This window comes from Saimiri boliviensis, chromosome 11 (genome assembly GCF_048565385.1).
Source record: "Saimiri boliviensis isolate mSaiBol1 chromosome 11, mSaiBol1.pri, whole genome shotgun sequence".
NCBI lineage: Eukaryota > Metazoa > Chordata > Mammalia > Primates > Cebidae > Saimiri > Saimiri boliviensis.
The window spans coordinates 15,420,402-15,448,172 of record NC_133459.1 but is presented as its reverse complement, the minus strand read 5'-3'; the positions used below and the strand labels follow the sequence as shown (position 1 = coordinate 15,448,172).

At 56.5% G+C, this 27,771-nt stretch overlaps 1 protein-coding gene across 5 annotated transcripts; it reads left to right on the top strand.

Moving 5' to 3' along the window:
* Positions 1-1,118: 1,118 nt before the first annotated feature.
* On the top strand, positions 1,119-27,771 carry ATP13A2 (ATPase cation transporting 13A2). 5 transcript variants are annotated; one of them, XM_039473649.2, is made up of 29 exons: positions 1,119-1,315; positions 7,757-7,851; positions 7,978-8,160; positions 8,449-8,507; positions 8,707-8,824; positions 9,123-9,199; positions 11,522-11,599; positions 11,782-11,851; positions 13,621-13,755; positions 13,843-13,909; positions 14,007-14,138; positions 15,719-15,874; positions 17,021-17,131; positions 17,215-17,261; positions 17,350-17,538; positions 19,213-19,419; positions 20,800-20,895; positions 20,978-21,137; positions 21,251-21,371; positions 21,509-21,633; positions 23,533-23,693; positions 23,817-23,933; positions 24,044-24,123; positions 25,368-25,520; positions 25,607-25,703; positions 26,483-26,706; positions 26,792-26,943; positions 27,107-27,276; positions 27,382-27,771. In XM_039473649.2, the coding sequence occupies exons 1-29, from the start codon at positions 1,306-1,308 to the stop codon at positions 27,517-27,519; spliced, it is 3,528 nt and encodes a 1,175-aa protein (XP_039329583.1). In that variant the 5' UTR covers positions 1,119-1,305; the 3' UTR covers positions 27,520-27,771. The 5 variants fall into 5 exon arrangements, with proteins under 5 accessions (XP_039329583.1, XP_039329584.1, XP_039329585.1 ...); XM_039473650.2 differs by having other exon boundaries at positions 9,120-9,199; positions 21,038-21,137; XM_039473648.2 differs by having other exon boundaries at positions 1,120-1,315; positions 9,120-9,199.

Sequence of the window (27,771 nt, the reverse complement as noted above, 5' to 3'; positions counted from 1 at the left end):
CCAGCTGCTCAGGCCAAAACCCTGGGGAGCATCTTGAATTCCACACATTCCTGCACCCCCACAGCCATCCACCAGCAAGTCCTGCCAACGCGTGTTCCTGTACCATATGTTCTCTGGGATCTTGCTATGAATCAGGTGCTGCTTTCGCTTCTGGGGTCTATCCCCTGCCCCCACCCTCACCACCATCACAGCTGTGTCTCCTTCCAGCCCCTTCCACAATAGGGTATGGCTGGAGTTTTCCTTTGCTTGACTGGGGCTACTTCCCAGTAGACAGCAGGCTCCACAGAGACAGGAGCGTCTCTGTTTTGTTCACGCTCATGTCCCTGGCTCCTAGAGCAGTGCTGGCACTCCATAAATTCATATTGGACAAATGACCGATGGTCCTACCCAAGTCTGTCCTTGGCCCTAACGTGAACCTTCCCTTGTTTGCCCTGGGGTCTCACAGATCCACTCTCCCCTTTGGAGCTTCTTTGCCCAGAGATCCTGGAGAAAGGGACCGAGGCCTGTGGTGGTCACTGAGGGGTAGCAGGGTAGATGATGCACGTAGGTATGACTTCTCTGGTGCCTTTCAGGGGTCTCCATGAATCCGCCCTGTGCAGGTTTGTCTTCAGGTGACGCTGTGAGGCTTCTCTTTCTCTGGCATTTCAAGGTCTCCAGGGCATCATGGGAAACTCTCCTGGGTCTCCGGGGTGGGGGGCACATCTGACCCTGTGAATCTCTGGGCAGGTGTGTCTTCCTTCTTTGCATTCATCAAGCAGTGCCAGGCACTGTCTCAAATGCTTGACACGCATTTGCTTGTGTGATCCTTGCAGCAGTTCTGGGTGAAGCAGGCATTGCTATACTACAGGTTGGGAAAAGAGGGCCAGAGAGGGTCAGTGACTTGCTCACGGTCGCACAACCCGGAAGAGGTGGAGAGCTGGACCAGCATGCACAGTCCCTAACCCCTGGGACGTGCAAGGGGGCTGACTCCGTGTGACTTCTGTCGGTGCGTCCGGGGTTCTCCCTCGTCTCCGGACGCCCCGCCCTCGGCGTCTGCGGAGGAGCCGGCGGGGACTACAAGTCCCGGCACCCCCGGCGCGGGCCGCAGAGGGCTGGGCGGGGCTTGCGGCGCGCACGGAGGGACTGCGGCAGTGTCGGAGCCGCGCAGAGCTAGGCAGCCAGGTGCCCCGCCCGCCCGTCCCGCGCCAGCCCGGAGCCCCCAGCCCCTGGCCGTCCGGACCGCGCCCCCGCCCAGGGCCTTGCGCACGCCAGGGCCCAGGCCAAGGGCCGCAGCGCCGGGGCCGGCGATGAGCGCGAGGAGCCGGCATGAGCGCAGGTGAGTGCGGAGCCCGGGTCGGCCCAGAGCCTGCCGCGGTCCCCGGACCGCCAGTCGTCGTCGCCCCTGCGGGGCGACGCCCCCCACCGCGAAGTCGCGAGCCCAGAGAGCGGATCCTGGGCCCATCCCCTCCCCTTGACTGGGACTCGGCCCGGGTATCTTCCCAGAGATGCCGGGGGAAAGGTGGGGGAGGGGGCGCCGCTGCACACAGCGGGTCCCTCCCCTCCCCTGCACCCCGCAGCTGCGGCATTGGGGGCCCGGCACTTGTGCTAGAGGGTCCTGGGGCCGTGCGGGGGCGGGGAGGCCACCCCACGCTCACTTAATCGAATCCCATCCCGGGTGACGATTGTCCAGGTGGGGGAGGCGGCTGCGTCCTCGGGCCTCTGAGCAGTTACCCCTCTGCACTGAATGAATGAATGGGTTTGGGGAAGCCCGGACCTCATTTCCTGGGTAGATGTCCTGGGGCACAGCGCCACTCCTGACCCCCTGCCTCAGGCCCCCAGAGAAAACCCATCACACCCAGGGCCAAGGGCCACACCCTCCATGCGACCCATCCCAGGCCAGATGACCTACGCCCACTCCTCCAGTGTCTATGTTAAATCCCACCTGCAGCCAGGCAAATCCCAGCACTTCGGGAGGCCAAGGCGGGCAGATCACCTGAGGTCGGGAGTTTGAGACCAGCCTGACCAACATGGAGTTGTGGTGAGCTGAGATCGCACCATTGCACTCCAGCCTGGGCAACAAGAGCAAAACTTAATCTCAAAATAAATAAATTAAATCCCACCTGCTGGGAATGGGTCCAGTCGCCCTCCCCCATCCAGAAAGGTCTCATCTCAGTGTCACTCATCCCCCAGCCCCACAGCCTAGAGTGCACCCCCAGTGAGGGAGGGGAAAGAATGAGGAAAGCCCCTAGAATCCACCTCCAAAGATGGGAAGACGGTTCACACACACTCCCACCCCATCCTGGCAGAAGACAGGAGCTCCCTGCCACCGAGGAACCATAGCTAAGAAGGAGGCAGCCGCCCTGAGCGGCTGCCAGGTCACCAGCAGGAAGCCAAGGCTTCCGCAGGAAATGAGAGGTCCCAATGGCTTTGGCTCTAGCCCCTCTGCTCCACGCTGTGCTGGTGAGATTGCCCCCGGGCTGTGACCTCACACCAGGTTTAAGTCCAGTCTTGCCGCTGTGTGACTTTATTCGTGTTATTCCACCTCTGTGGGCCTCGTTTTAAATGGGAATCCTAATCTGTACTTTTCATGGAATGGCTGTCGGGAGGAACTAAGAAGAATGTGCTCATTCAGATGCACTCATTTCCAGCTTCTCAAACCCTTTCAAGCTCTATGACCTTGGACAAGGAATTGACATGCTGACAATGGGAATAATAATAGGCACTACCAGCGGGCCGGTGGTTTACGCCTGTAATCCCAGCACTCCGAGAGTCTGAGGCGAGTGGATTACTTGATGTAAGGAGTTTGAGACCAGCCTGGCCAACATAGAGAAACCCTGTCTGTACTAAAAATACAAAAATTAGCCAGGTGTGGTGGTGTGTGCCTGTAATCCTAGCTACTCAAGAGGCTGAGGCAGGAGAATTGCTTGAAGCAGGGCGGAGGTTGCAGTGAGTCGAGATTACGCCACTGCACTCCAGCCTGGGTGACAGAGCAAGACTCCGTCTCAAAAAAAAATAATAATAATAATAGTCACTACTTCAGAGGGTTGTGTGTGAAGATCCTTTGAGTTAGCACACTGAGGGGCTTCCACAGTGCATGGTAAGCACTCCATGGGAGTTGCTGTTAATCAGAAGAGCAATGACAGACTGGGCGCGGTGGCTCAAGCTTGTAATCCCAGCACTTTGGGATGCTGAGGCGGGTGGATTACTTGACGTCAGGAGTTCGAGACCAACCTGGCCAACATGACAAAACTGCGTCTCTAAAAATACAAAAATTAGCTAGGTGGGGTGGTGTGCACCTGTAGTCCCAGCTACCTCAGGAAGCTGATGCAGGAGAATTGCTTAAACCTGGGAGGCGGAGGGTGCAGTGAGCTGAGATCTTGTCACTGCACTCCAGCCTGGGAGACAGAAGAAGGTTCTGTCTCAAAAAAAAGAAGAGTAATGGCACCCATCGTGGGGCCCTTGCCCTACACAGCCTGTGGGTGCCTGTTCTGGGCTGGTCTGAGCTGGGGAGAGCTCAGATCCCCTCCTGCAGCAGCCCTGGGGAGACGGCTGTGGATGGGGATAAACAGGTGTTCTACAGGAGACAGTGCCCGGGCTTGATCCTTGCAGGGAGGGGCTCTGGAGGTTTCCACAGCTGTGACTTCAAGTCCTGCTCCCTTCCTCCTCCTTGCCAGAGTTGACTGAGAGAGTATCATTGTGAAGTGACAGTCATATGATAGACATAAGAAAGAACGTCCCAGGGGTGACCACTGTTTACATCCTGGGGCCTCCACCCTCTTTATGAAGAATCTTTTCTTCATAAACAGGCTTGAGGCCCAAAGTACTGTAATCCCAGCACTTTGGGAGGCTGAGGTAGGAGTTCAAGATCAGCCCGGGAAACAAAATAAGACCCTGTCCCTAACTAAAAAAAAAAAATTAGCCAGGTTCAGTGATACCTGCCTGTAGTGCCAGCTACGCAGAAGGCTGCAGCAGGAGAACCTCCTTTAGTCCAGGAAGTCAAGGCTGCAGTGAGCTGGGATTGTGCCACTGTGCTCCAGCCTGGGTGACAGAGTGAGACCCTGCCTCTTTTTTTTTTTTTTTTTTTTTTTTTTTGAGACCGTCTTGTTCTGTAGCCAGGCTAGAGTGCAGTGGCACCATCTCATCTCACTGCAATCTCCACCTCCTGGGCGCAAGTGACTCTCCTGCCTCAGCCTCCTGAGTAGCTGGGATTACAGGCACGGGCCACTGTGCCCAGCTAATTTTTGTATTTTTAGTAGAGATGGGGTTTTACCATGTTGCCCAGGCTTGTCTTGAACTCCTGACCTCAGGTAACCCACCTGTCTTGGCCTTGAAAGTGGTGGGATTACAGGCCTGAGTCACTGTGCCCGGCCAAGACCCTATCTCTCTAAAAAAAAAAAAAAATGAAGAGGCTGGAGCCCCTACACCCCACTCCTAGCACCTTTGCCTTCAAGCTCTGTTGTGTCCATGAGACGGGCATTCATTCATTCATTCAGTCAATCAGTGTTTCCTGACCCACTAGCACATGGCAGGCACTGTGGGCAGAAAGGGTTGTGACACTCCTGTGAGCCTGATGCTGATGGAGTGTCGGGAAGTAGGTGTTCGGGGCAGAGAGGACCAGCCCTGTTCCAGCTTTGAGACAAGTCAGGGCAACTGCTCCCGATGCTCGGTGCTCTTGTCAGACAGACTGGGTAAGGGAGCCCATCTTGTGTGCTTGGTGTGGGAGGAAATCAGATGAGCACCGCAGTGATGGCTCAGGACAAGCCCAGCAGGGTACCGGCTCCTTTCCCATCCCTGAGCCCACTGGGCTGCTGGCCTGAGGGTTTTAAGGCACAAGGAGAACTGTTGAATGGACCTGGGGAGCAGTGGGGCAGCCAGGGCTTCAGACAGGGTGATGGGAAAGGAGAAGGGAGCCTGGGAAATGGGTGGGCAGAAGCCACGCCCCCCTGGCCCAGGAGCCGGCAGCTACTCACCTGTCCGGCCTGGCACCCCAGGAACTTCAAATGCCTGGGCTGAGCCAGCTCCTGCCTCCCTGTGTGTCAGATGCTTCAGGATTATCATCCCAGAGATGAGAAATGGAAGCCCAGAGAGGCAAAGGCACCTGCTCTACAAAACACAGCTTGCTTGGAAGAGAATCAAGAACACATTCATGGTAAAGAAGAAGAAAATGATGATGATGATGATGTGTGGCCTTTCGGCAACTTGCTTCACCTCCCTGGGCCTCAGTTTCCCAATCTGTAAAATAGGGATAAAAGTAGTACCCACGTCATTGGGTGTGGTGAGGATTAAATGAATGACTGTAAAGTGCTTGGAACAGCGTCTGGCGCCTTATAGCCCTGGGGTGTTCTTTCCCTTATATCCCAGAAATGTCCGGAGATAAGCCTTAAAAGATAAGAAACTCCCACCCTGTCCCCCTTCAGGGAGCCAGTCTCCAGGCTGGGTGAACCTCAGTTGGAACTCCAGTGCCGGCTGGGACTGCTGACGTTCTGAAAAGAAACAACAAAAAAAGGCTGTGGCTTGTCAGTGGCCAAGGACCTAACAGCTCAGCTAGACAGTATGAGTCATCCTGAACGCCCACTCCTCTGCCCTCCACCCTGGGCCAGGAGCCAGAGTGGGGTCCCCCTCCCCCAGCCAGACAGCAGAGGGGCCTTCAGTGGTTGCTCTTCTGCAGGTTGTCATCAAGAGAAGGAAATGGCATTCTTGCCCCAACAAGGGTCACTCAGGGACTGGGCTGGGACCAGAAAGTGAAAGGGAAACCAGCCAACCAGATCCAGCACCCCAGGAACCCAGGCAGGCAGGCAGGGGTTGGGAGGTCTCTATGAGCCTGTCCTTCAGCCCCTCCGACCAGCCTCGAGAATCTACATCTTCTATTGGGCCTACCCAGAGACCCCAGTAGTTGGGAGTTGCAGGCTTCTGTGCTGGTGTGCGTGAGAGTGTGTTTAAATGTAGGATCTATAAGATGGAGCACATCCCTCTCATAATTAGGAGAGACACAAGATAGAAATAAAGATTGTCTTACTGGCCGGCTGTGGTGGCTCACACCTGTAGTCCCAGCATTTGGGGAGGCTGAGGTGGGTGGATCGCTTGAGCCTATGAGTTCTAGACCAGCCTGGGCAACATAGTGAAACCCTGTCTCTACAAAAAATAACAGAAATTAGAGCATAGTGTTGTGCACCTGTAGTCTCAGCTACTCAAGAGGTAGATACGGGAGGGTGAAACCCTGTCTCAGCAATGACAACAGTTGTATTACTTAGAGCACGTGCATGCTCCGCAGAGACCAGGCTCCTCCTAGAGCTGGCTGCGCCATCGTTTGTTTCCTGAATCTATCGAGTGGATGGGAAGAGAGATTGGCCATAGGTTCAGCTTTGGTTAATTTGATTTTCAAATTTTCTGGTTGAGAGAGGTCTTAGGAGGTACAGGACATGTGCCCTCTTCTCCAGAAGTGCCCACATGGGCCCAAAAGCACAGGCGCTGGGCTCCAGCTTCCTGGCTCCACCACTTACTGCTGGGGCTTCTGTGTCTCTGAGCCTTAGTCCCCTCATTTATAAAACGGGGAGACTGGCCAGATGTGGTGGGTTGTGCCCGTAATCCCATCACTTTAGGAGACCTAGGTGGGCTGATCACCTGAGATCAGGAGTTCAAAACCAGCCGGACCATCGTGGCAAAACCCCATCTCCATTAAGAATACAAAATTAGACCGGGTGTGGTGGCTCACACCTGTAATACCAGTACTTTGGGAGGCCGAGGCGGGCGGATCACTGGAGGTCAGGACTTTGAGACCAGCCTGACCAATATGGTGAAACTCTGTGTCTCTACTAAAAATACAAAAATTAGCTGGGCATGGTGGCACACACCTATAGTCCCGGCTACTTGGGAGGCTGAGGCAGGAGAATCGGTTGAACCCAGGAGGCAGAAGTTGCAGTGAGCCAAGATAATGCCATTGCACTCCAACCTGGGTGACAGAGCCAAGACTCTGTCTAAAAAAAAAAAGAGAGTATTTGCAATAGAGCTACCTGATGCCATTCCCCAAGCCTCAGTTTACCTGTCTGTAAAGATAGCCCTGCAGGGCTGATTGTTAATCAGTCCAGACTCTACTTTGCATCTCCTCAGTGCCAGGCCTGGGCTGGGCACGGGGATCGAATAAGCAAAAATTAGCTGGGCATGATGGTGCCTTCCTGTAATCCCAGTTACTTGGGAATCTGAGGCAGGAGAATTATTCGAATCCGGGAGGCGGAGGTTGCAGTGAGCCGAGATCACTTGACTACACTCCAGCCTGGGCGACAGACTGACACTCTGTCTTAAAAAAAAAAAAAAAAAAAAGACACTGTGCATAAGAACCAACAGAAGACAGAAGAGCCAGATAAGGGACCCAGGAAGACATGAGCTTCGGGCTGTATCAAACCAGGTGCTTTTTCTTTCCTTTCTGAGACACAGTTTGACTCTTGCGCAGGCTGGAGTGCAGTGGCGCGATCTTGGCTCACCGCAACCTCCTCCTCCCAGGTTCCAGTGACTCTCCTGCCTCAGCCTCCCAAGTAGCTGGGATTATAGGCCCCTGCTACCACGCCTGGTTAATTGTTGTATTTTTGGTAGAGATGGGTTTTCCCCATGTTAGCCAGGTTAGTCTTAAACTTCTGACCTCAAGGGATCCACCTGCCTTGGCCTCCCAAAGTGCTGGGATGACAGGCGTGAGCCACTAGGCCCAGGCCGAATGCTGATTGTTTTTAAGGAAGAAAGAGGAGGAGGCGCCTCCCCAAATGACCTTCTTCTTTTCTGTCCACAGACAGCAGCCCCCTCGTGGGCAGCACGCCCACCGGTTATGGGACCCTGACGATAGGGACATCAATAGATCCCCTCAGCTCCTCAGTTTCATCCGTGGTAAGTGGGCAGAGTGGGGCAGGGAAACGTTGTGGGTGGGCGTGATGCCCAGGCCCACCCAGACACCCCGGCTTCCTACTCTAGTGCGGCCCCACCCTGACCTGGGCCCTCTCACTGTGTTCACAGAGGCTCAGCGGCTACTGCGGCAGTCCATGGAGGGTCATAGGCTATCACGCCGTGGTCTGGATGATGGCTGGGATCCCTTTGCTGCTCTTCCGTTGGAAGCCCCTGTGGGGGGTGCGGCTGCGGCTCCGGCCCTGCAACCTGGCCCACGCCGAAACACTCGTTATCGAAATAAGAGACAAAGAGGTGAGAGTCCGTTCGAGCCTGGGCTAGAGGAGCGCCGTGAGGGTCAGGGGCAGGGTGGAGGATGTCTGGGTTCCAACCCGGCCACTGACTTGCCATGGGCCACTAAGCAGGTCCTGCTCTTCTCCGGACCTCAGCTTTCCCATCTGAGCAGTGGGCAGAAGGGACTGGTCGGGTGATTTCCGAGGGCTCCCCATAGCCTTGATGTCTGCAGGGTGCTCCTGGCTGTGGGATAGGGCCTGGGAGGGGAGGGGACCCTTCCGGGACTGAGTCCACATCTCTGTGTTCCAGGATAGTTCCTGGCAGCTCTTCACTGTCCAGGTGCAGACTGAGGCCATCGGCGGGGGCAGGTGAGGCAGCCCCATCACCCCTTCCCAGAAGCCCCTGCCCTGGCCTCTCCAACCTCCCCCCTCCCCAACCCCCCCAACCAACCACAAAGGCTGACTCTGGCTCCTCCCATCCTAGGGGGAGGAAAGGTGGCTCTGTGAGCACAGGGAGGTGCCAGGGCAGTTCCCAAAGCTTGAGAGTAACCCCCACCCCTCTCCCCAGCCTGGAGCCACCCCCACAGGCCCAGGCGGAGGACGATGGCAGGAGCCAGGCAGCAGTGGGGGCGGTACCGGAGGGTGCCTGGAAGGATACAGCCCAGCTCCACAAGAACGAGGAGGTGGTGAGTGGACGGACGGGCTCTGGACAAGTCCTTGCCCACCTCTCTGGGCCTCAGTTTCATGATCTGTGCAATAGAAGCATCAGACTTCATGTTCTCCAACCACATTTTGGTTCTGTGGTCCCAAGCGTCCAGGATGCTGTCTTGAGCACATGCGCACTTTCAAGCCCCTCCCACCTCTCTGTCTGGTGACACCAGTCCCTGGCCCCTACCTCCCATCCCTCAGCTCCCAACACAAGCACACTGCTCCTGGGGCCCCGGCCAGCTTCCAACCCCTCCTCTCCTCTCTTCCACCCAGAAGCGGGTGCTGCGGTATTACCTCTTCCAGGGCCAGCGCTATATCTGGATTGAGACCCAGCAAGCCTTCTACCAGGTCAGGTAGGAGTGAGGGCCTGTGTGGCTCACTTCACCTCCCAGAGTGGCACTGGTTTGGGCACAGACAGTGGCGTGGCATGGCCTGGGCTCCCCTCTCGCCTCTCTTGCTTTGGATCTCTGAAACCTTGGACAGGTTACTGAACCTCTCCAGGCCTGTGTATCTCTGTCTGTAAATAGTGCATGGAGATAACTTCTGCCTCCTAGGATTGTTTTGGCAGTGAACTGGGTAATAATTCAGGTAGAGCTTGGCATCGTGTCTGGTCCAAGGTGGTGACACTGCTGTGAATCAGACCATCAGCTCTGGACTCAGTCTCCTCGGGGTTTAGTCACTGCTCTGCCACCTACAAGACACTTAAGAAACATGAGCTAGGGCCAGGCACAGTGGCTGACGCTTGTAATCCCAGCACTTTGGGAGGCTGAGGTGGGTGGATCATGAGGTCAGGCATTCAAGACCAGCCTGGCCAAGATGCTGAAACATCTCTACTAAAATACAAAAATTGGCCAGGCGTGGTGGCATGTGCCTTTGTTCCCAGCTACTTGGGAGGCTGAGGCAGGAGAATCACTTGAACCTGGGTGGCAGAAGTTGCAGTGAGCCAAGATCACACCACTGCACTGCAGCCTGGGTGACAGAGCAAGATTCTGTCTCAAAAAAAAAAAAAAGAAACATGAGCTCACCACACACCTTTGTGTTTGTGTGTGTGTGTGTGTGTGTGTGTGTGTGTGTGTGTGTGTGTGTGTATGTGCTTTGAGACAGTCTTACACTGTCACCCAAGCTGGAGTGCAGTGGTGCGATCTCACCTCACTGCAACCTCCACCTACCAGGTTCACGTGATTCTCCTGCCTCAGCCTCCCAAGTAGCTGGGATTACAGGCACACACCACCATACTTGGTGAATTTTTTGTATTTTTAGAGACAGCATTTCACTATGTTGGCCAGAGTGGTCGCCAACTCCTGACCTTGTGATCTGCCTGCCTCAGCCTCCCAAAGTGCTGGGATTGCAGGTGTGAGCTACTGCGCCTGGTCTTTTTTTTTTTTTGAGACGGAGTTTCACTCTTGTTACCCAGGCTGGAGTGCAATGGCACGATCTCGGCTCACCGCAACCTCCGCCTCCTGGGTTCAGGCAATTCTCCTGCCTCAGCCTCCTGAGTAGCTGGGATTACAGGCACGCACCACCGTGCCCAGCTAATTTTTTGTATTTTTAGTAGAGACGGGGTTTCACCACGTTGACCAGGATGGTCTCGATCTCTTGACCTCGTGATCCACCTGCCTCGGCCTCCCAAAGTGCTGGGATCACAGGCGTGAATCACTGCATCCTGCCCACACACCTTAGTTTGAATGCCCTAGAAGCAGACCCCCAGATGAGGGCTCAAGGGCAGGGGGTTTGTTTTGAAGGTGATCCTGGGCAGTGCTGGGGAAGGGGTGGAAGAGGAGGGAGGTTACGCTGGCTGCCACCGCCGTGGACACCCGAAGTTCAGTTGCCCTGGGATCTCCTTGGGCCAGTGTAGACCACACGTCCCTCGGGGCATCCTCACCCAGTTCGTGAGGGAGCTGAGACACTTACCTATCAATTCCCTGCCATTATCGGTCACGGGACAGGAACTGTTCCGCACTTCCTGCTTTCCGGGCTCACAGGCAGCGCATGCACATGTAGCCGGAAAGCCTCAGGTAAAGACAGGTGTTTTCAGGGTCCAGCTTTCAGGTGGAGGTGAGGCAGAGGGAGATGGGGATGGCAGCAGCAGCTTCTGCTGCATGACGGGGATAATGGCAAAAATTGCTGGCGTGTTTATCATCTAGCAAGTGGCAGACACGTCCACCACACCTGGGTAATTTTTGTTATTTTTAGTAGAGATGGGGTTTCACCATGTTGGCCAGACTGGTCTCAAACTCCCGACCTCAGGTGATGCGCCTGAGAGGCTTGCCTTACTTAATCCACCTGTGGCCCTAGGTAGTAGGTGCTGTCACTGCCCCCATTTTGCAGATGAGAAAACTGAGGCACAGAGAGGTTAAGTGACTTGCCCAAGGTATCATCAGTGTAAATAGTGCTCTATCACTAAATAACAGCTGCTCTTTTCACTGTTGATATTATTAGCATCATCTCATCATCTCTCGTTGTTTTCCTTTGGTGACTTGGTTTGGGACCCAGTCAGAGGAACAATAGGGCAAAGCCAAGCCTTGGGTTCGGGGGGGCCTTACTTGCTCCCAGGAACTCAGTGTGGCAGAAGAGGGACAGGGGGCCTGGAGCTCGGAGTCTCCAGCCTGCACGGGTGGGGGATGCAGGGCTCAGGCCCCATGGCCCACGCATGTCCCCTCCCACCCACCCCCCAGCCTGCTGGACCACGGCCGCTCTTGTGATGACGTCCACCGCTTCCGCCATGGCCTCAGCCTCCAGGACCAAACAGTGAGGTCAGTGCTAACCTGGGCCAGGGCCCCCTGAGAGCTGGGGCCCCCTGTGTTGTTCCCAATGTGGTTGCCTTCCAGTCACCTGCCTTTTCTGGGCCTCAGTTTCCCCAGCTGTAAAATGGGGAGCTCCCAGGAGGGCGAAGGAGCTCCTCCTTCTGATGGCTTGGCCTCATCTCCTCTTCTAGGAAGGCCATTTATGGCCCCAACGTGATCAGCATACCCGTCAAGTCCTACCCCCAGCTGCTGGTGGATGAGGTAGGGCTGTCCCTGGGTCTTGCCCCAGCCCTGGCCTGGCTTGCTGTGTGACCTTGGGCCAGGGCTTGCCTCCTCTGGGCCACTTTACAGGGGCAGCCAGACCAGCTGCTCCTTCTCCATAGTGGAGCGTCATCTCAGAACCTGCCATCGTCAGCCTAGCCGGAGAGATCAGGTCCAGGAATGGGAGGTTTCGCCCAAGGCTTGGGCCACAGATTAGGGTGCCACTTGTGGGATTGGAGACCAAGAGGCAAATCCACGCAGCCTGAGCACCTACCGGGCACCCCAAGACACGCTCTAGAGCCCGGGTCCTCTCTGCGTCCTCCACCTTCATGCTCCCGACAGCCCCATGGGTCAGGCCTGGGACTGCACTGTTCACATCTGAGAAACCCAAGCTTCAGTGGGAGGCTGTGACATGGCCAGGGTCACACAGGGACAAAGAGAAGCCAGTGACCAGGACACATCTAGAATAAAGTGTGAACATCCCAGCCCTCTGACTAGGGGCAGGCACCATGAAAGAGAAGGAGAGATCTTTGAGTCTGGCCCTTATAAATCACTGTCTGTCACTTAGGAGGTATGTGGTTTATGTGTTTTGTTTTGTTTTGTTTTGTTTTGTTTTGAGACGGAGTTTTGCTCTTGTTGCTCAGGCTGGAGTGCAATGGTGCGGTCTCTCTTCCCTCAGCCTCCTGAGTAGCTGGGACTACAGGTGCCCACCACCACATCTGGCTATTTTTTTTTTGAGACGGAGTTTCGCTCTTGTTACCCAGGCTGGAGTGCAATGGCGCGATCTCGGCTCACCGCAACCTCCGCCTCCCGGGTTCAGGCAATTCTCCTGCCTCAGCCTCCTGAGTAGCTGGGATTACAGGCACGGGCCACCATGCCCAGCTAATTTTTTGTATTTTTAGTAGAGATGGGGTTTCACCATGTTGGCCAGGATGGTCTCGATCTCTTGACCTCGTGATCCACCCGCCTCGGCCTCCCAAAGTCCTGGGATTACAGGCTTGAGCCACCGCGCCCGGCCTATTTTTTTTTTTTTTTTTTTTTTTTTTTTTTTTTTTTTCAGTAGAGACGGGTTTTACTATGTTGGCCAGGCTGGTCTCAAACTGTTGACTTCATGTGATCCACCCATCTCAGCCTCCCAAAGTGCTGGGATTACAGGCATGAGCCATGGCACCCTGCCAGAGCTATGTGGTTTTAGGCCAGTGGCTTAACCTGTCTGTGCCTTGGTTTGCTCATCTGTCAAACGGAGCTGATGGTGGCACCTGCCTTGTGGAATTGTCATTGCCGTTGTATGACATTCGATAAAGTTCTTTTCATGTGGGGGGTTCAGTAAATACCCTTGTTCTCTTTATTTATTTATATTTTTTTCAGACAGGGTCTCACTCTGTTACCCAGACTAGAATGCAGTGGTGATATCTCGGCTCACTGCTACCTCCACCTCCCCAGCTTAAGTGATCCTCCCACCTCAGCCTCCTGAGTAGCTGGGAGCATAGGCACAGGCCACCCCATCAGGCTCATCTTTGTTTTTCTTTTAGAGATGGGGCTTTGCCATGTTGCCCAGGCTGGTCATAAACCTTGTCCTCTTTAGAGCGGAGACACCTAGGGCCCTGGGGATGTCTGGGTGGGTGGAGACGGGACTGATCAGGAGAAAGGCCTGGCTCAGTCCTTTGGCAGCTGGTGGGCCCTCTGCTCCCATTGGCACAGGAGACCTGGCCTGTGGCTGGGCTGTCCTGGGGACGAGGGCCTGATCCTGCCTCCTGCCCTTCCCCCAGGCACTGAACCCCTACTATGGGTTCCAGGCCTTCAGCATCGCGCTGTGGCTGGCCGACCACTACTACTGGTATGCCCTGTGCATCTTCCTCATCTCCGCCATCTCCATCTGCCTGTCGCTGTACAAGACCAGAAAGGTGACCGATGTGACGTGGGCAGGGGCGGGGCAGGTGGGTGTCCAGGGGCCTCCACCCACCCATACCCCTCTTGTCTCGTGCCCACAGCAAAGCCAGACTCTAAGGGACATGGTCAAGCTGTCCATGCAGGTGTGCGTGTGCCGGCCAGGAGGAGGTGAGGAGCTAGAGCCCAGGGGGAAGGGGTGGGGGGGCAGGGGGAGGCGGCTGGGGCTGGCCCCACCTACCTGAACTCCTCTCCTGCTCGTCTGCAGAGGAGGAATGGGTGGACTCCAGTGAGCTGGTGCCCGGAGACTGCCTGGTGCTGCCCCAGGAGGGCGGGCTGATGCCCTGCGATGCCGCCCTGGTGACCGGCGAGTGCATGGTGAATGAGAGCTCCTTGACAGGTGAGCCCCCAGCCCCTGGCCTGCAGCTTCCTTCCTCCCCTGCCATCCACCCTTTGCCCTGCAGCAGAAGTTTTCATTTGAGTTTCCTTTTTTTTTTTTGAGACGGAGTGTCGCTCCATTGCCCAGGCTGGAGTGCAATGACATGATCTCAGCTGACTGCAGCCTCCACTCCCTGGGTGCAAGTGATTCTCATGCCTCAACCTCCTGAGTAGCTGGGAGCACAGATGCATGCCACCATGCCCAGCTAATTTTTGTATTTTTAATAGAGACAGGGTTTCACTATGTGGCCCAGGCTGGTCTTGAACTCCTGACCTCAGGTTATCTGCCTACCTTAGCCTCCCAAGGTGGTGGGATTGCAGGTGTGAGCCACCACACCCAGCCTCCTTTTCCATTTTCTCTCAAGTAACAATCCCGGCTTTAGCAATTGCTAACCTCACACCCGTGGGCCATTACCACTTAATAGCTCTGTGCCTCAGTTTCCTCTTCTATAAGATGGCTGTTAGTCCCTCTTTCTGGACAGAGTTGTGCAAAGTGCTTAGCAGCGTAAGAGGTGAAGCATAAACAGCCAGCTACCCAGTGCATCTGAGTTCTTTCTTTTTTTTTGAGGTGGAGTTTTGCTCTTGTTGCCCAGGCTGAGGTGCAGTGGTGCAATCTCAGCTCACTCACTGCAATCTCTGCCTCCCAGGTTCAAGCGATTCTCCTGCCTCAGCCTTTAAAGTACCTGGGATTACAGGCGTCCACCACGACACCTGGCTAATTTTATATTTTTAGTAGAGATCAGGATTTTACCGTGTTGGTCAGGCTGGTCTCAATCTCTTGACCTCAAGCGATCTACCAGCCTTGGCCTCCCAAAGTGCTGGGATTACAGGCATGAGCCACTGTGTCTGGCCCTGTGTAAATATTTCTGTTGGTTGGAGTTAGAAAAGCACTCCATGTGTGTTATAAAATAATTACAGCAGAAAGAGGACAACTCAGGCCGGGCGCGGTGGCTCAAGCCTGTAATCCCAGCACTTTGGGAGGCTGAGGCGGGTGGATCACGAGGTCAAGAGATCGAGACCATCCTGGTCAACGTGGTGAAACCCCGTCTTTACTAAAAATACAAAAATTAGCTGGGCATGGTGGCGCGTGCCTGTAATCCCAGCTACTCAGGAGGCTGAGGCAGGAGAATTGCCTGAACCCAGGAGGCAGAGGTTGCGGTGAGCCCAGATCGTGCCATTGCACTCCAGCCTGGGTAACAAGAGCGAAACTCTGTCTCCAAAAAAAAAAAAAAGAAAGAGGCCAACTCCTCCACCCTGCCCCACTGCACACACGATGCCCCCACACACACGCTGACCCCCCCGGCTGGTTCCTGGGAGCTGGCTGCCACCCGCTTCCAGGATGTGTCCCTGTGCCTTTATGTCTCTGTCCTCTCTGAGCCTCATTGTTTTTCTCTGTAAAATGGAGCTGTGATTTCTTGTTCACACGTGGTTACAGAATTAACCAAGACCTAGGGCTTAAGGGGGAACTCTACACATAACTCCTGGTTTGCTGGTGGGAGGGGGAGGTGTGGAGTGGGCCTTACACCCCACGTTCCCTGCCAGGAGAGAGCGTTCCAGTGCTGAAGACGGCACTGCCGGAGGGGCTGGGGCCCTACTGTGCAGAGACACACCGGCGGCACACACTCTTCTGTGGGACCCTCGTCTTGCAGGCCCGGGCCTATGTGGGACCGCACGTCCTGGCAGTGGTGACCCGCACAGGTATGAGCCAGGAGGCTGGGGCTTGAGAGAGATGCTGGGCTCAGCACCTGTGGGAGAGGTGGAGCGGGGCAGGGTGGGCCCTAAAACCCTGGACCCCATGCCCACTTCTGCTGCCGCCCTGCTGAGGGACCTCTGGCAAGTCGCCCCCTAAGTGGGGCCTGAGCACTCCCATCTTAGCAGGAGAAGTTGGGCCAGACCGAGACCAAGCGTTGCAAGGTCTGCAGGAGCCGCCGGGTTTACAGTGCTGGAGCAGGCAGGGGTATCTCGAGCCGGCAAGATCTTCCCTGTGTCTGGATCTTAAGTGGAACCACCCAGTGTTTAGATACTATCCACTAGTTCCTTCTTTTTTTTTTTTGAGACGGAGTCTCGCTCTTGTTACCCAGGCTGGAGTGCAATGGCGCGATCTCGGCTCACCGCAACCTCCGCCTCCTGGGTTCAGGCAATTCTCCTGCCTCAGCCTCCTGAGTAGCTGGGATTGCAGGCACGCGCCACCATGCCCAGCTAATTTTTTGTATTTTTAGTAGAGACGGGGTTTCACCATGTTGACCAGGATGGTCTCGATCTCTTGACCTCGTGATCCACCCGCCTCGGCCTCCCAAAGTGCTGGGATTACAGGCTTGAGCCACCGCACCCGGCTAGTTCCTTCTTTAAAACCTTTAAAAAGCATTGAAGAGCCTACCAGAGCCAGGCCAGACTTGTTAGGACTCTACCCTGGTGATGGCTAATCTCGAAACATCCTTTCCCGGCCGGGCGCGATGGCTCACGCCTGTAATCCCAGCGCTTTGGGAGGCCAAGCAGGGCAGATCACAAGGTCAAGGGATTGAGACTATCCTGGCCAAGATGGTGAAACCCCCTCTCTACTAAAAATACAAAAATTCGCTGGGGGTGGTGGTGTACACCTATAGTCCCAGCTACTCGGGAGTCTGAGGCAAGAGAATGGCTTGAACCCAGGAGGTGAAAGTTGCAGTGAGCTGAGATCGTGCCACAGCACTCCAGCCTGGTGACAGAGCAAGACTCCATCTTAAAAAAGAAAAAAAAAAAAACATCTTGTCTTGCAACTCCAGAGGCCCAGGTCGGGAGGGCTTGTGTGGGGAGACCTGCCCTCACCCTAGCTTCCCTGCCTTGGGGTCCCCACCTCCTCCCCAGGGTTCTGCACAGCTAAAGGGGGCTTGGTGAGCTCCATCTTGCATCCCCGGCCCATCAACTTCAAGTTCTATAAACACAGCATGAAGTTTGTGGCTGCCCTCTCTGTCCTGGGTGAGTGGCCCCCTGTACCCTCCTCTGCCCATAGCCCCCAGCCCAGGTCCCAAATCCCACTCAGTCCCTCGCTGTCCCCCCAGCTCTCCTCGGCACCATCTACAGCATCTTCATCCTCCACCGAAACCGGGTAAGCCTTTGGGGGCGGGCTGGGGGTGCTGCCAGCAGGGCCCAGGGCCAGCCAGCCGGGTGCTCACATTCACGGTGCCCCCTGCCAGGTGCCTCTGAACGAGATTGTGATCCGGGCTCTGGACCTGGTGACTGTGGTGGTGCCGCCCGCCCTGCCTGCCGCCATGACCGTGTGCACACTCTACGCCCAGAGCCGGCTTCGGAGACAGGGCATCTTCTGCATCCACCCACTGCGCATCAACCTGGGGGGCAAGCTGCAGCTAGTGTGTTTCGACAAGGTGGGGCTGCAGGTGGGATTGGCTCAGGGGAGTGGGACAGCCACAGGCACCCTGGCCAGGCCCCAACACCCGAGTTACTCTCTCAGCAGTGCCCACAGGACAACAGGTCCTGTCTAGGGGTGGAAACCCTCAGAGGATCCACCCCCGCCCGCCACCCTACCCACTCCTGCCCTCACTGGGCTCATGGTCTGGCAGATTAAATGTCTAGAATCCTGTGTTCAAGAACTGGTATGGGGCTGGGTGCCATAGCTCACGCTGGTAATCCCAGCACTTTGGGATTTGGAGGCTGAGGCGGGTAGATCACCTGAAGTCAGGAGTTTTAACACCAGCCTGACCAATATGACGAAAACCCCTATCTACTAAAAATACAAAAATTAGCCAGGCGTGGTGGTGCATGCCTATAATCCCAGCTACTTGGGAAACTGAGGCAGGAGAACCACTTGAATCAGGCGGAGGTTGCAGTGAGTGGAGAGCACACCACTGCACTCCAGCCTGGGTGACAGAAACTCTATCTCAAAAAAAAAAAAAAAAAAAGCCTGGGCACAGTAGCTCACGCCTGTAATCCCAGCACTTTGGGAGGCCGAGGTGGGCGGATCACAAGGTCGACATCGAGACCATCCTGGCCAACATGGTGAATCCCCATCTCTGCTAAAATATAAAAATTAGCCGGACCTGGTGGCATGCGCCTGTAATCCCAGCTACTTGGGAGGCTGAGGCAGGAGAATCATTTGAACCCGGGAGGCAGAGGTTGCAGTGAGCCGAGATTATACCACTGCACTCCAGCATGGCAGCAGAGGGAGACTCTGTCTCAAAAAAAAAAGTCCTGGTGAGGACCTGGGGCTCTAGTGTGCATCCCTTACTGCTGTCAACCCTAGGCGCCCAGCAGTGACCAACACAGACATCCTTGTGGTCACTGGAGTGTGTCCCCCACCAGAATAAGTGATCCAGGAGTACACAAAAGAGCTGTGGGGGTGGGGGGGAAGGGGTGAGCAGTGGATTTTAGGAAGGCAGCCAGTCGGGTAGCATGATGGGCTGTAGGTGGGGACACTTCCTTAGAGAGAAGGCAGTCAAGGAAGCCCCTGATCAGGCCCCTCAGTGACCTCATTCGGGGAGGAGCAAGGGTAAAAGGCGGGAGCAGCGTGGCACAGATGGACTGCACACCTGGGCACGGGGAATAGTAGGGCAGGACAGGGCTGGGCAGGCAGTGGCCTGATTGGCAGAGGGTAGAGGCTAGATGACATTCAGAGGTTGTCGGGGGCCACAGAGAGCTTTTAAACTGTGGAAGGGGTGACCAGATTCCACCAGCTCCCAGGCTAGCCAAGGAGCCAGACGTGTGCTTGTGCAGTTCAAGTCTAGGGTGGGAAATGCAGGCATTGACTCATGTCCTCATTCAACAAATATATTGAGCGCCAGCTGTGGGCCAGGGCCTCGAACCACCAAATGGTGGTTCATGGGTGGGAGCCCAGAGCAAACCACCTACCCTAATCTTGGGAGGTAAAGACATCCTGGGAGAGATGCTGCTAGACAGGAAGCAGTGGGGGCTGGGGAGGCGGCTCCAGCTCAGCTTCCTAGGGTTCCCATCGGGTCCGCCTGGCCTGGGGTTTGGATGCCCAGCTCAGCAGGGCACCCCCCATTCCAGGACTCATCACTGCCCCACCCACCTGTCTCCCGCAGACGGGCACCCTCACTGAGGACGGCTTAGACGTGATGGGGGTGGTGCCCCTGAAGGGGCGGGCATTCCTGCCACTGGTCCCAGAACCCCGCCGCCTGCCTGTGGGTCCCCTGCTCCGAGCACTGGCCACCTGCCATGCCCTTAGCCGGCTCCAGGACACCCCCGTGGGCGACCCCATGGACTTGAAGATGGTGGAGTCTACTGGCTGGGTGAGGAGGCCAAGCAGGTCAGCCCCACGCCTGTTGGCAGCGGGGCCTAGCAAACCCCACCCCATCTTCCCTCTAGGTTCTTCAGGGTGCTCTCTTACTGTGCCCACCATTCATAATAATAGGCCAGGCACAGTGGCTCATACCTGTAATGTGCCTCCCAGCACTTTGGGAGGCCAAGATGGGAGGTTCACTTGAGCCCAGGACCCCAGCCTGGACTACGTGGCAAAACCCCATCTCTGCCAAAAATAAAAAAATTAGCCGGCGTGGTGGTACATGCCTGTAGTTCCAGGAGGGTGAGGTGGGAGGACTAATTGAGCCCGGGTAGGTGAGGCTGCAGTGAGCTGTGATCACGCTACTGCACCCCAGCCTGGATAACAGAACGAGACCTTGTCTCAATAATAATAATAATAATAATAATAAGAGGCTGGGTACACTGGCTCATGCCTGTAATCCCAGCACTTTGGAAGGCTGAGGTGGGCAGATCACCTGAGGTCCGAAGTTCGAAAACAGCCTGGCCAAGATAGTGAAACCCTGTCTCTACTAAAAATATAAAAATTAGGCCGGGCGCAGTGGCTCAAGCCTGTAATCCCAGCACTTTGGGAGGCCGAGGCGGGTGGATCACGAGGTCGAGAGATCGAGACCATCCTGGTCAACATGGTGAAACACCGTCTCTACTAAAAATACAAAAAATTAGCTGGGCGTGGTGGCGCATGCCTGTAATCCCAGCTACTCAGGAGGCTGAGGCAGGAGAATTGCCTGAACCCAGGAGGCGGAGGTTGCAGTGAGCCGAGATCGCGCCATTGCACGCCAGCCTGGGTAATGAGAGCGAAACTCTGTCTCAAAAAAAAAAAAAATATATATATATATATATATATATAAATTAGCCGAATGTGGTGCAGCACACCTCTAGTCCCTGCTACTCAGGAGGCTGAGGCAGGAGAATCATTTGAATCCAGGAGGCAGAGGTTGCAGTGAGCTGAGATCACACCATTGCACTCCAGTCTAAATGACAGAGTGAGACTCCCTCTTAAAAATAAAAATAAAATAATAATGGCCAGGCCACATGCTGAGTGCCTACTGTCACCAGCTTGAGGCTGCAGGGGCCTGGTTTCATTTCCTCTTCCCCACGCCCTAGCAAGCAAGCTCAAATGCTGCTTCACAGAGGATGCTGAAGCTGGGAGATTTGGAGAAACGTGTCCCTGGTCACCCAGCAGCTTGTAAGCAGCAAAGCTAGAGTTTGAATTTGAGTCCACCTGGCTCCAACGCCCACGTTCTTATCCCACCATCCAGTCTCCCATAAATGAAGTGTCCTTGAGTCTAACTCAAATCTCTCTCTGAGCCAAAGCCCCCAGATACCAACCTTCCCTGCCTGCCTGCCAGGTCCTGGAGGAGGAGCCGGCCGAGGACTTGGCATTTGGGACCCAAGTCTTAGCAGTGATGAGACCCCCACTTTGGGAGCCCCAGCTGCAGGGAATGGTAAGCTGAGGGGGGCCTGTGGGGTACAGGGCAAAGGGGTGGGCTCCCCGGCCAGCACCTCAGCTGCCTCCCAACCCTGCAGGACAAGCCACCCGTGCCAGTCAGCGTCCTCCACCGCTTCCCCTTCTCTTCGGCTCTGCAGCGCATGAGTGTGGTGGTATCGTGGCCAGGGGCTCCTCAGCCCGAGGCCTACGTCAAAGGCTCCCCGGAGCTGGTGGCAGGGCTCTGCAACCCCGAGACAGGTGCAGGGGGCAGCCCCCGAGGCCCCCTGGTTGGGCATTGGCACAGAATGGGGTGGGTGCCCAGCCTCTGTGCCTGCCATCCCTTCCTCGTGACACCTGCTTCTCCCTGGCAGTGCCCACTGACTTCGCCCAGCTGCTGCAGAGCTACACAGCTGCTGGCTACCGTGTCGTGGCCCTGGCCAGCAAGCCACTGCCCACTGTGCCCAGCCTGGAGGCAGCGCAGCAACTGACAAGGTGGGCCTGTCCCCTGGCCCATCTGCTCTGAGGACTGGGCAGAGGGAGGCTCTCCCGGGGAAGATGCCCTGCCTGGTGGCTGGGAGAGGGGCCCTGGCCACTGCATGACCTCTGATCTGGGTCTGCCCACCCTCCAGAGACACCGTGGAGCAGGAGCTGAGCCTCCTGGGGCTGCTGGTCATGAGGAACCTATTGAAGCCGCAGACAACACCAGTTATCCAGGCTCTGCGGAGGACCCGCATCCGCGCCGTCATGGTGACAGGTACGGCGGCATGTGAAAGCTCAGGGTAGGAGGGCAGAATCCGCCCCTTCCTGGGGCATCTTTTTGGGCTCTTGCTTCAGGCCAGGTCCTTTTCAAACATCTCACAAATCACAGTATCACCCCGCAAGTGGTAATCATCACCCCTGTCTGACAGATGAGGAAACTGGGGCTTAGAAGAATGGAGTGACTTCCAGGGAGCCCAGGTGTGCTGTCAGACAGCCTGTGTTCCAGCCCGGCAACTCACTCACCAGGTGACCGCTCCGGGTTCCAGGTCACACCTCTGAGAAATGGGGATAATGTCAGCCTCAAAGGCTGTGACAAGCTCAGGGAGCAGGAAGAGAAAGATTCTAGCCGGGCACGGGGCCTCACGCCTGTAATCCCACCACTTTGGGAAGCCAAGGGAGAAGGATTGTTTGAACCCTGGAGTTCGAGACCAACCTGGGCAACATGGCAAAACCCCGTCTCTACAAAGAATACAAAAATGGCCGGGCACAGTGACTCATGCCTGTAATCCCAGCACTTTGGGAGGCCGAGGCAGGGGATAACTTGAGTTCAAGTTGAAAACCAGCCTGGCCAACATGGTGAAATCTCATCTCTACTAAAAATACAAAAAATTAGCTGAGCCTGTTGGTGGACGCCTGTAATCCCAGCTACTCGGGAGGCTGAGGCAGGAGAATTACTTGAACCCAGGAAGTGGAGGTTGCAGTGAGCCGAGATCGTGCCATTTCACTCCACCCTGGGCAACAAGAGCAACCCTCCCCGGCCCCCCAAAAAAGAACATAAAAATTAGCCAGGCATGGTGGCGTGTGCCTGTGGTCCCAGCGACTTGGAAGGCTGAGGCAGGAGGATCGCTTGAGCCCAGGAAGTCGAGGCTGCAGTGAGCCATGATCACACCACTGTACTCCAGTCTGGGCAACATGGAGACATAGTCTCAAAAAACAGATTGTAAGGCCGGGCACGGTGGCTCAAGCCTGTAATCCCAGCACTTTGGGAGGCCGAGGCGGGTGGATCACGAGGTCAAGAGATCGAGACCATCCTGGTCAACATGGTGAAACCCCGTCTCTACTAAAAATACAAAAAATTAGCTGGGCATGGTGGCGCGTGCCTGTAATCCCAGCTACTCAGGAGGCTGAGGCAGGAGAATTGCCTGAACCCAGGAGGCGGAGGTTGCGGTGAGCCGAGATCGCGCCATTGCACTCCAGCCTGGGTAACGAGAGCGAAACTCCGTCTCAAAAAAAAAAAAAAAACCAAACAGATTGTAGCCGGGTGAACAGCAGGAGCTAAGAGGTCTGTGTCGCTCTTCTTGTCCTCCCCGCCCCTGCACACATGCACGTGTGAACATGCATTCACTGGCACTTGGCAGCAGAGTCACACTGCAGTAAGAATTCGGTGGCTCATATCTGTAATCCCAGCACTCTGGGAAGCCAAGGCAGTGGGATCACCTGAGGCCAGGAGTTCAAGACCAGACTGGCCAACATGGTGAAACCCCATCTCTACTAAAAATACAGAAAAATTAACCAGGTGTTGTTTCGAGTACCTGTAATCCCAGCTACTTGGAAGGCTGAGGCAGGAGAATTGCTTGAGCCCAGAAAGGAGGAAGTTACAGAGAGCTGAGATCAAGCCACTGCATCCAGCCCGGGCAACAGGGGGAGACTGTCTCAAAAAAAAAGAAAAGGAGTATATGTGGAGCTCCAGCCCGGGGCTCCAGTTGCTCCTAAGATCCTTCGATGCCTGGATCTACAGATGAGGAAACTGGGGAAAGGGATGTTGATAACCTGCCTCAGCTCACTTGGCTGGTGGCAGACGATTTCATCCAGCCTGTTTCCCATCTGTAAGGATCAGGATGAGGATGGCCTCCCCAGATAGCCTCAGACCCTGACCTTGCCCCATACCCCCCAGGGGACAACCTGCAGACAGCAGTCACTGTGGCCCGGGGCTGCGGCATGGTGGCCCCCCAGGAGCATCTGATCATCGTCCATGCCACCCACCCAGAGCAGGGTCAGCCCGCCTCCCTCGAGTTCCTGCCAATGGAGTCCCCCGCAGCCGTGAATGGGGTTAAGGTGAGGCTAACCCAGAGTTCCAGCTGTACCGTACCCTGTGACCCCACCCCTGTGTCACCTGACCCAGGCCCCAACTCTCCAGGGTGGGCAGGGGGAGCTAAGCTGAGCTTCCTGGGCCCCCAGGATCCTGACCAGGCTGCAAGCTACACCGTGGAGCCAGACCCCCGATCCAGGCACCTGGCCCTCAGCGGGCCCACCTTTGGTATCATTGTGAAGCACTTCCCCAAGCTGCTGCCCAAGGTAGGGCTGCCGCCAGCCCCCCGGCTCCCCGCGCCTCCCCTGCTGTCTCCCTCCTGGCTCATTCTCCCTGGTGGATGCCTCAGCCCTCCTGCATCTCCCTGTGCCTCCAGGTCCTGGTCCAGGGCACTGTCTTTGCCCGCATGGCCCCTGAGCAGAAGACAGAGCTGGTGTGCGAGCTACAGAAGCTTCAGTGAGTGCTTGGCAGAGGGTGTGGGCAAGGGCCTGCGGGACTGACCTTGTCTGTTCGTCTGTCCCTCCCTCCCTCCTTCCCTAGGGCCCTGTCGCCCTCCTCAGGCATCAGAGAGCTGTCACCCCTTCCCACCAAAAGCAGGCAGGCTCTCTCGGGTCTTTCATGCTACAAATAATCATTGTAGGCCAGGTGTGGTGGCTTATGCCTGTAATCCCAGCTCTTCGGGTGGCCAAGGTGGGAGGACCACTTGAGCCCAGGACTTTGAGACCAGCCTGGGCAACAAATTGAGACCCCGTCTGTACAAAAATTTAAAAATCAGCCAGGTGTGGTGACACATACCTGTTGTCCCAGCTACTCGGGAGGCTGAGGCAGGAGGGTTGCTTGAGCATGGGAGGTTGCGGCTGCAGTGAGCCGTGTTCGCACACACCACTGCACTCCAGCCTGGGCAACAGAGCGAGACTCTGTCTCAAAAAAATAATATCAGGCTGGGCACAGTGGCTTACGCCCGTAATCCAGCGCTTTAGGAGGCCGAGGCAGGCGGATCACCTGAGGTCAGGAGCTTGAGAGCCGCCTGGCCAACATGACAAAACCTTGTCTCTACTAAAAATACAAAAATTAGCCAGGCGTGGTGATGCACACCTGTAATCCTAGCTACACAGGAGGCTGAGATGGGAGAATCACTTGACCCTGGGAGGCAGAGGTTGTAGTGAGCTGAGATCATGCCACTGTACTCCAGCCTGGGCAACAGAGCGAGACTCTGTCTCAAAAAATAATAATAGGCTTAAAAAATAATAATCGGCTAGGTGCGGTGGCTCATGCCTGTAATCCCAGCACTTTGGGAGACTGAGGCGGGCGGATCACCTGAGGTCAGGAGTTCCGAGACCAACCTGGCCAACATGGTGAAACCCTGTCTCTACTAAAAATAGAGAAAATTAGCCAGGTATGGTGGCAGGCATCTGTAATCCCAGCTACTCGGGAGGCTGATGCAGGAGAATCGCTTGAGCCCAGAAGGTGGAAGTTGCAGTGAGCTGAGATCACACCATTGTACTCCAGCCTGGGCGACATGAGTGAAAATCCATCTCAAAAAAATAATGATGATAATAATAATTGCATCTACTCACTGAGCACCTGTGTACCAGGCACCATGTGGTAGTAGGGGCCCAGCTGTCATCATATTCTGCCAGCCCACCCTTGGGGTGGGTGGGGTCATTCCCCAGGCCACACCTGCCCACGACTCTCTTCAGGTACTGCGTGGGCATGTGTGGAGACGGCGCCAATGACTGCGGGGCCCTGAAGGCGGCCGATGTCGGCATCTCACTGTCCCAGGCGGAAGCCTCGGTGGTCTCGCCCTTCACCTCAAGCATGGCCAGTATCGAGTGTGTGCCCATGGTCATCAGGTAAGGCGGGCAGGGGCCGGAGGGCAAGGGCTCAGCAGGGCTGGTCAGCCAACCTGGGTCCCTAATGCCCATGCCCTGCCACCCAGGGAGGGACGCTGTTCCCTTGACACGTCATTCAGCGTCTTCAAGTACATGGCCCTGTACAGCCTGACCCAGTTCATCTCTGTCCTCATCCTCTACACAGTGAGTATCTGTGAGCTCCGTGCCCAAAGCCGTGCCAGGACTAGGGAGGGGACACAGCCGTGTGCCTTAGAGCCAGTAGGTCCTGGGAGAGATGATGTGGGCTCAGATCTTGACTCTGCTACTCTCCAGCTGTGTGGTTGGGGAGGTGGCAAGACTCAGGAGAGACAAGAAAAACACCAGGCACGGAGCCCGGTGCCCACCAGGTCCTCAAACGGCAGCAGCTGTCATGGGCTAACAGCTTGACCCCAACATCGGGAGCTCCCCATCTGCAGGGAAAATGGAGGCAGAGCCAAGACCCTTGCCCCTGGCCCTGGCCCATCCCCACGGGTCTGCCCATTTCCCCAGACACACTTGCTCTGCCCCACACTTTGGCTATGCCTCCCACCCGCAACTTGGAGGAGATCTCCCCTCCCCAACTCTGCACACAACCTGCTCCCCCCAGCGAATGAGGTGACACCTGCAGGGCAGCACACATCTTATACTCGGGTCTGTCCCTGTGTCTGCCTGAAATCGAGAAGCTTCCCGAGGGTGGGAAACTTTGGCCCAGATTTAGGCCCCCCAAGGTCAGCACAGGTGCCTTTTCTATCAGACCAGGGGTTTGTCTCAAATCAAGAGCTGTGCCTCCTCCATGGGCTGGCAGGAGACTACTACCCTCATCAGATTGGGGGATGCCTTCCCCATCAGTCTCCTTTGGGGCAGGGGTGGGGCCTCTGTTAGCAGACTAGGGGCAGCCAGGGCCAGGTCTCAGTTTCCCCTCTGCCCTCCCTTCCCTGTGGCAGATCAACACCAACCTGGGTGACCTGCAGTTCCTGGCCATCGACCTGGTCATCACTACCACGGTGGCAGTGCTCATGAGCCGAACGGGGCCAGCGCTGGCCCTGGGGCGGGTGCGGCCGCCGGGGGCATTGCTCAGCGTGCCCGTGCTCAGCAGCTTGCTGCTGCAGGTGGCACTGGTGGCCGGCGTGCAGCTGGGGGGCTACTTCCTGACCCTAGCCCAACCGTGGTGAGTAGGAAGCTGACCACCCCCTTCCCGCCCCTGCCCCATCCACCCCACGCTCATTCCCTGACCCCCATCCCTGTACTCCCAGGTTCGTGCCTCTGAACAGGACGGTGCCCGCACCAGACAACCTACCCAACTACGAGAACACCGTGGTCTTCTCTCTCTCCAGCTTCCAGTACCTCATCCTGGCCGCAGCTGTGTCCAAGGGGGCGCCCTTCCGCCGGCCGCTCTACACCAATGGTGCCGCTGCAGGCGCGGGGCAGGAGATGCTGGCAGAGGGGGGAGGAGCCCGGGGGGCGCTGGGGAGGGCAGATGGAAGAGAGATGGAGGGCGGCTGGTGCGTGCATGTGTGTCTCTGGTCCCAGGGGCATGGCTCCTGCCTGAGAGACTCTCCTGCCCCCAGTGCCCTTCCTTCTGGCCCTGGCACTCCTGAGCTCCATCCTGGTGGGCCTCGTCCTGGTCCCCGGCCTCCTGCAGGGGCCGCTGGCGCTGAGGAACATCACTGACACCTGCTTCAAGCTGCTACTGCTGGGTCTGGTCACCTTCAACTTCGTGGGGGCCTTCATGCTGGAGGTGGGGCCCCGCCCTGAGTCTCAGCAGCAGGAAAGAAGGGAGGTGGGGGTGGGGTGACCCCAGCTCAGCCCCAGCTGCCCGCTACCCTGTCCCTGCCCTTTGCAGAGCATGCTGGACCAGTGCCTCCCGGCCTGTCTGCGCCGCCTCCGGCCCAAGCGGGCCTCCAAGAAGCGCTTCAAGCAGCTGGAACGAGAGCTGGCCGAGCAGCCCTGGCCGCCGCTGCCCGCCGGCCCCCTGAGGTAGTGCAAGGCCACGGGCACCCCACACACTGGAGCTCCCTGCCTCTGAGCCGCCAACTGGACCCCTCTCCGGCGACACCACCACCACATCCCCGAGGTTGGCGATCGTCTACACTCCTGCCCCGAGACCACCCCCACCCCGGGGAAGCGTTGACTACTGCCCCCACCTTGGACCATCCCTCGTAGGGACAGCAGCGCCCACCTCCCATCAGCGCTGCTGTCAGTGTAGCAAATAAAGTCACAATATTTTCCTGGC

Excerpts from the sequence above, each read along its gene's own strand:
- ATP13A2 (XM_039473648.2), top strand. Across the intron at positions 20,896-20,977 it reads AGCCCCAGCTGCAGGGAATG|GACAAGCCACCCGTGCCAGT; the intron begins GTAAGCTGAGGG and ends CCAACCCTGCAG. Across the intron at positions 26,944-27,106 it reads CCGGCCGCTCTACACCAATG|TGCCCTTCCTTCTGGCCCTG; the intron begins GTGCCGCTGCAG and ends TCCTGCCCCCAG.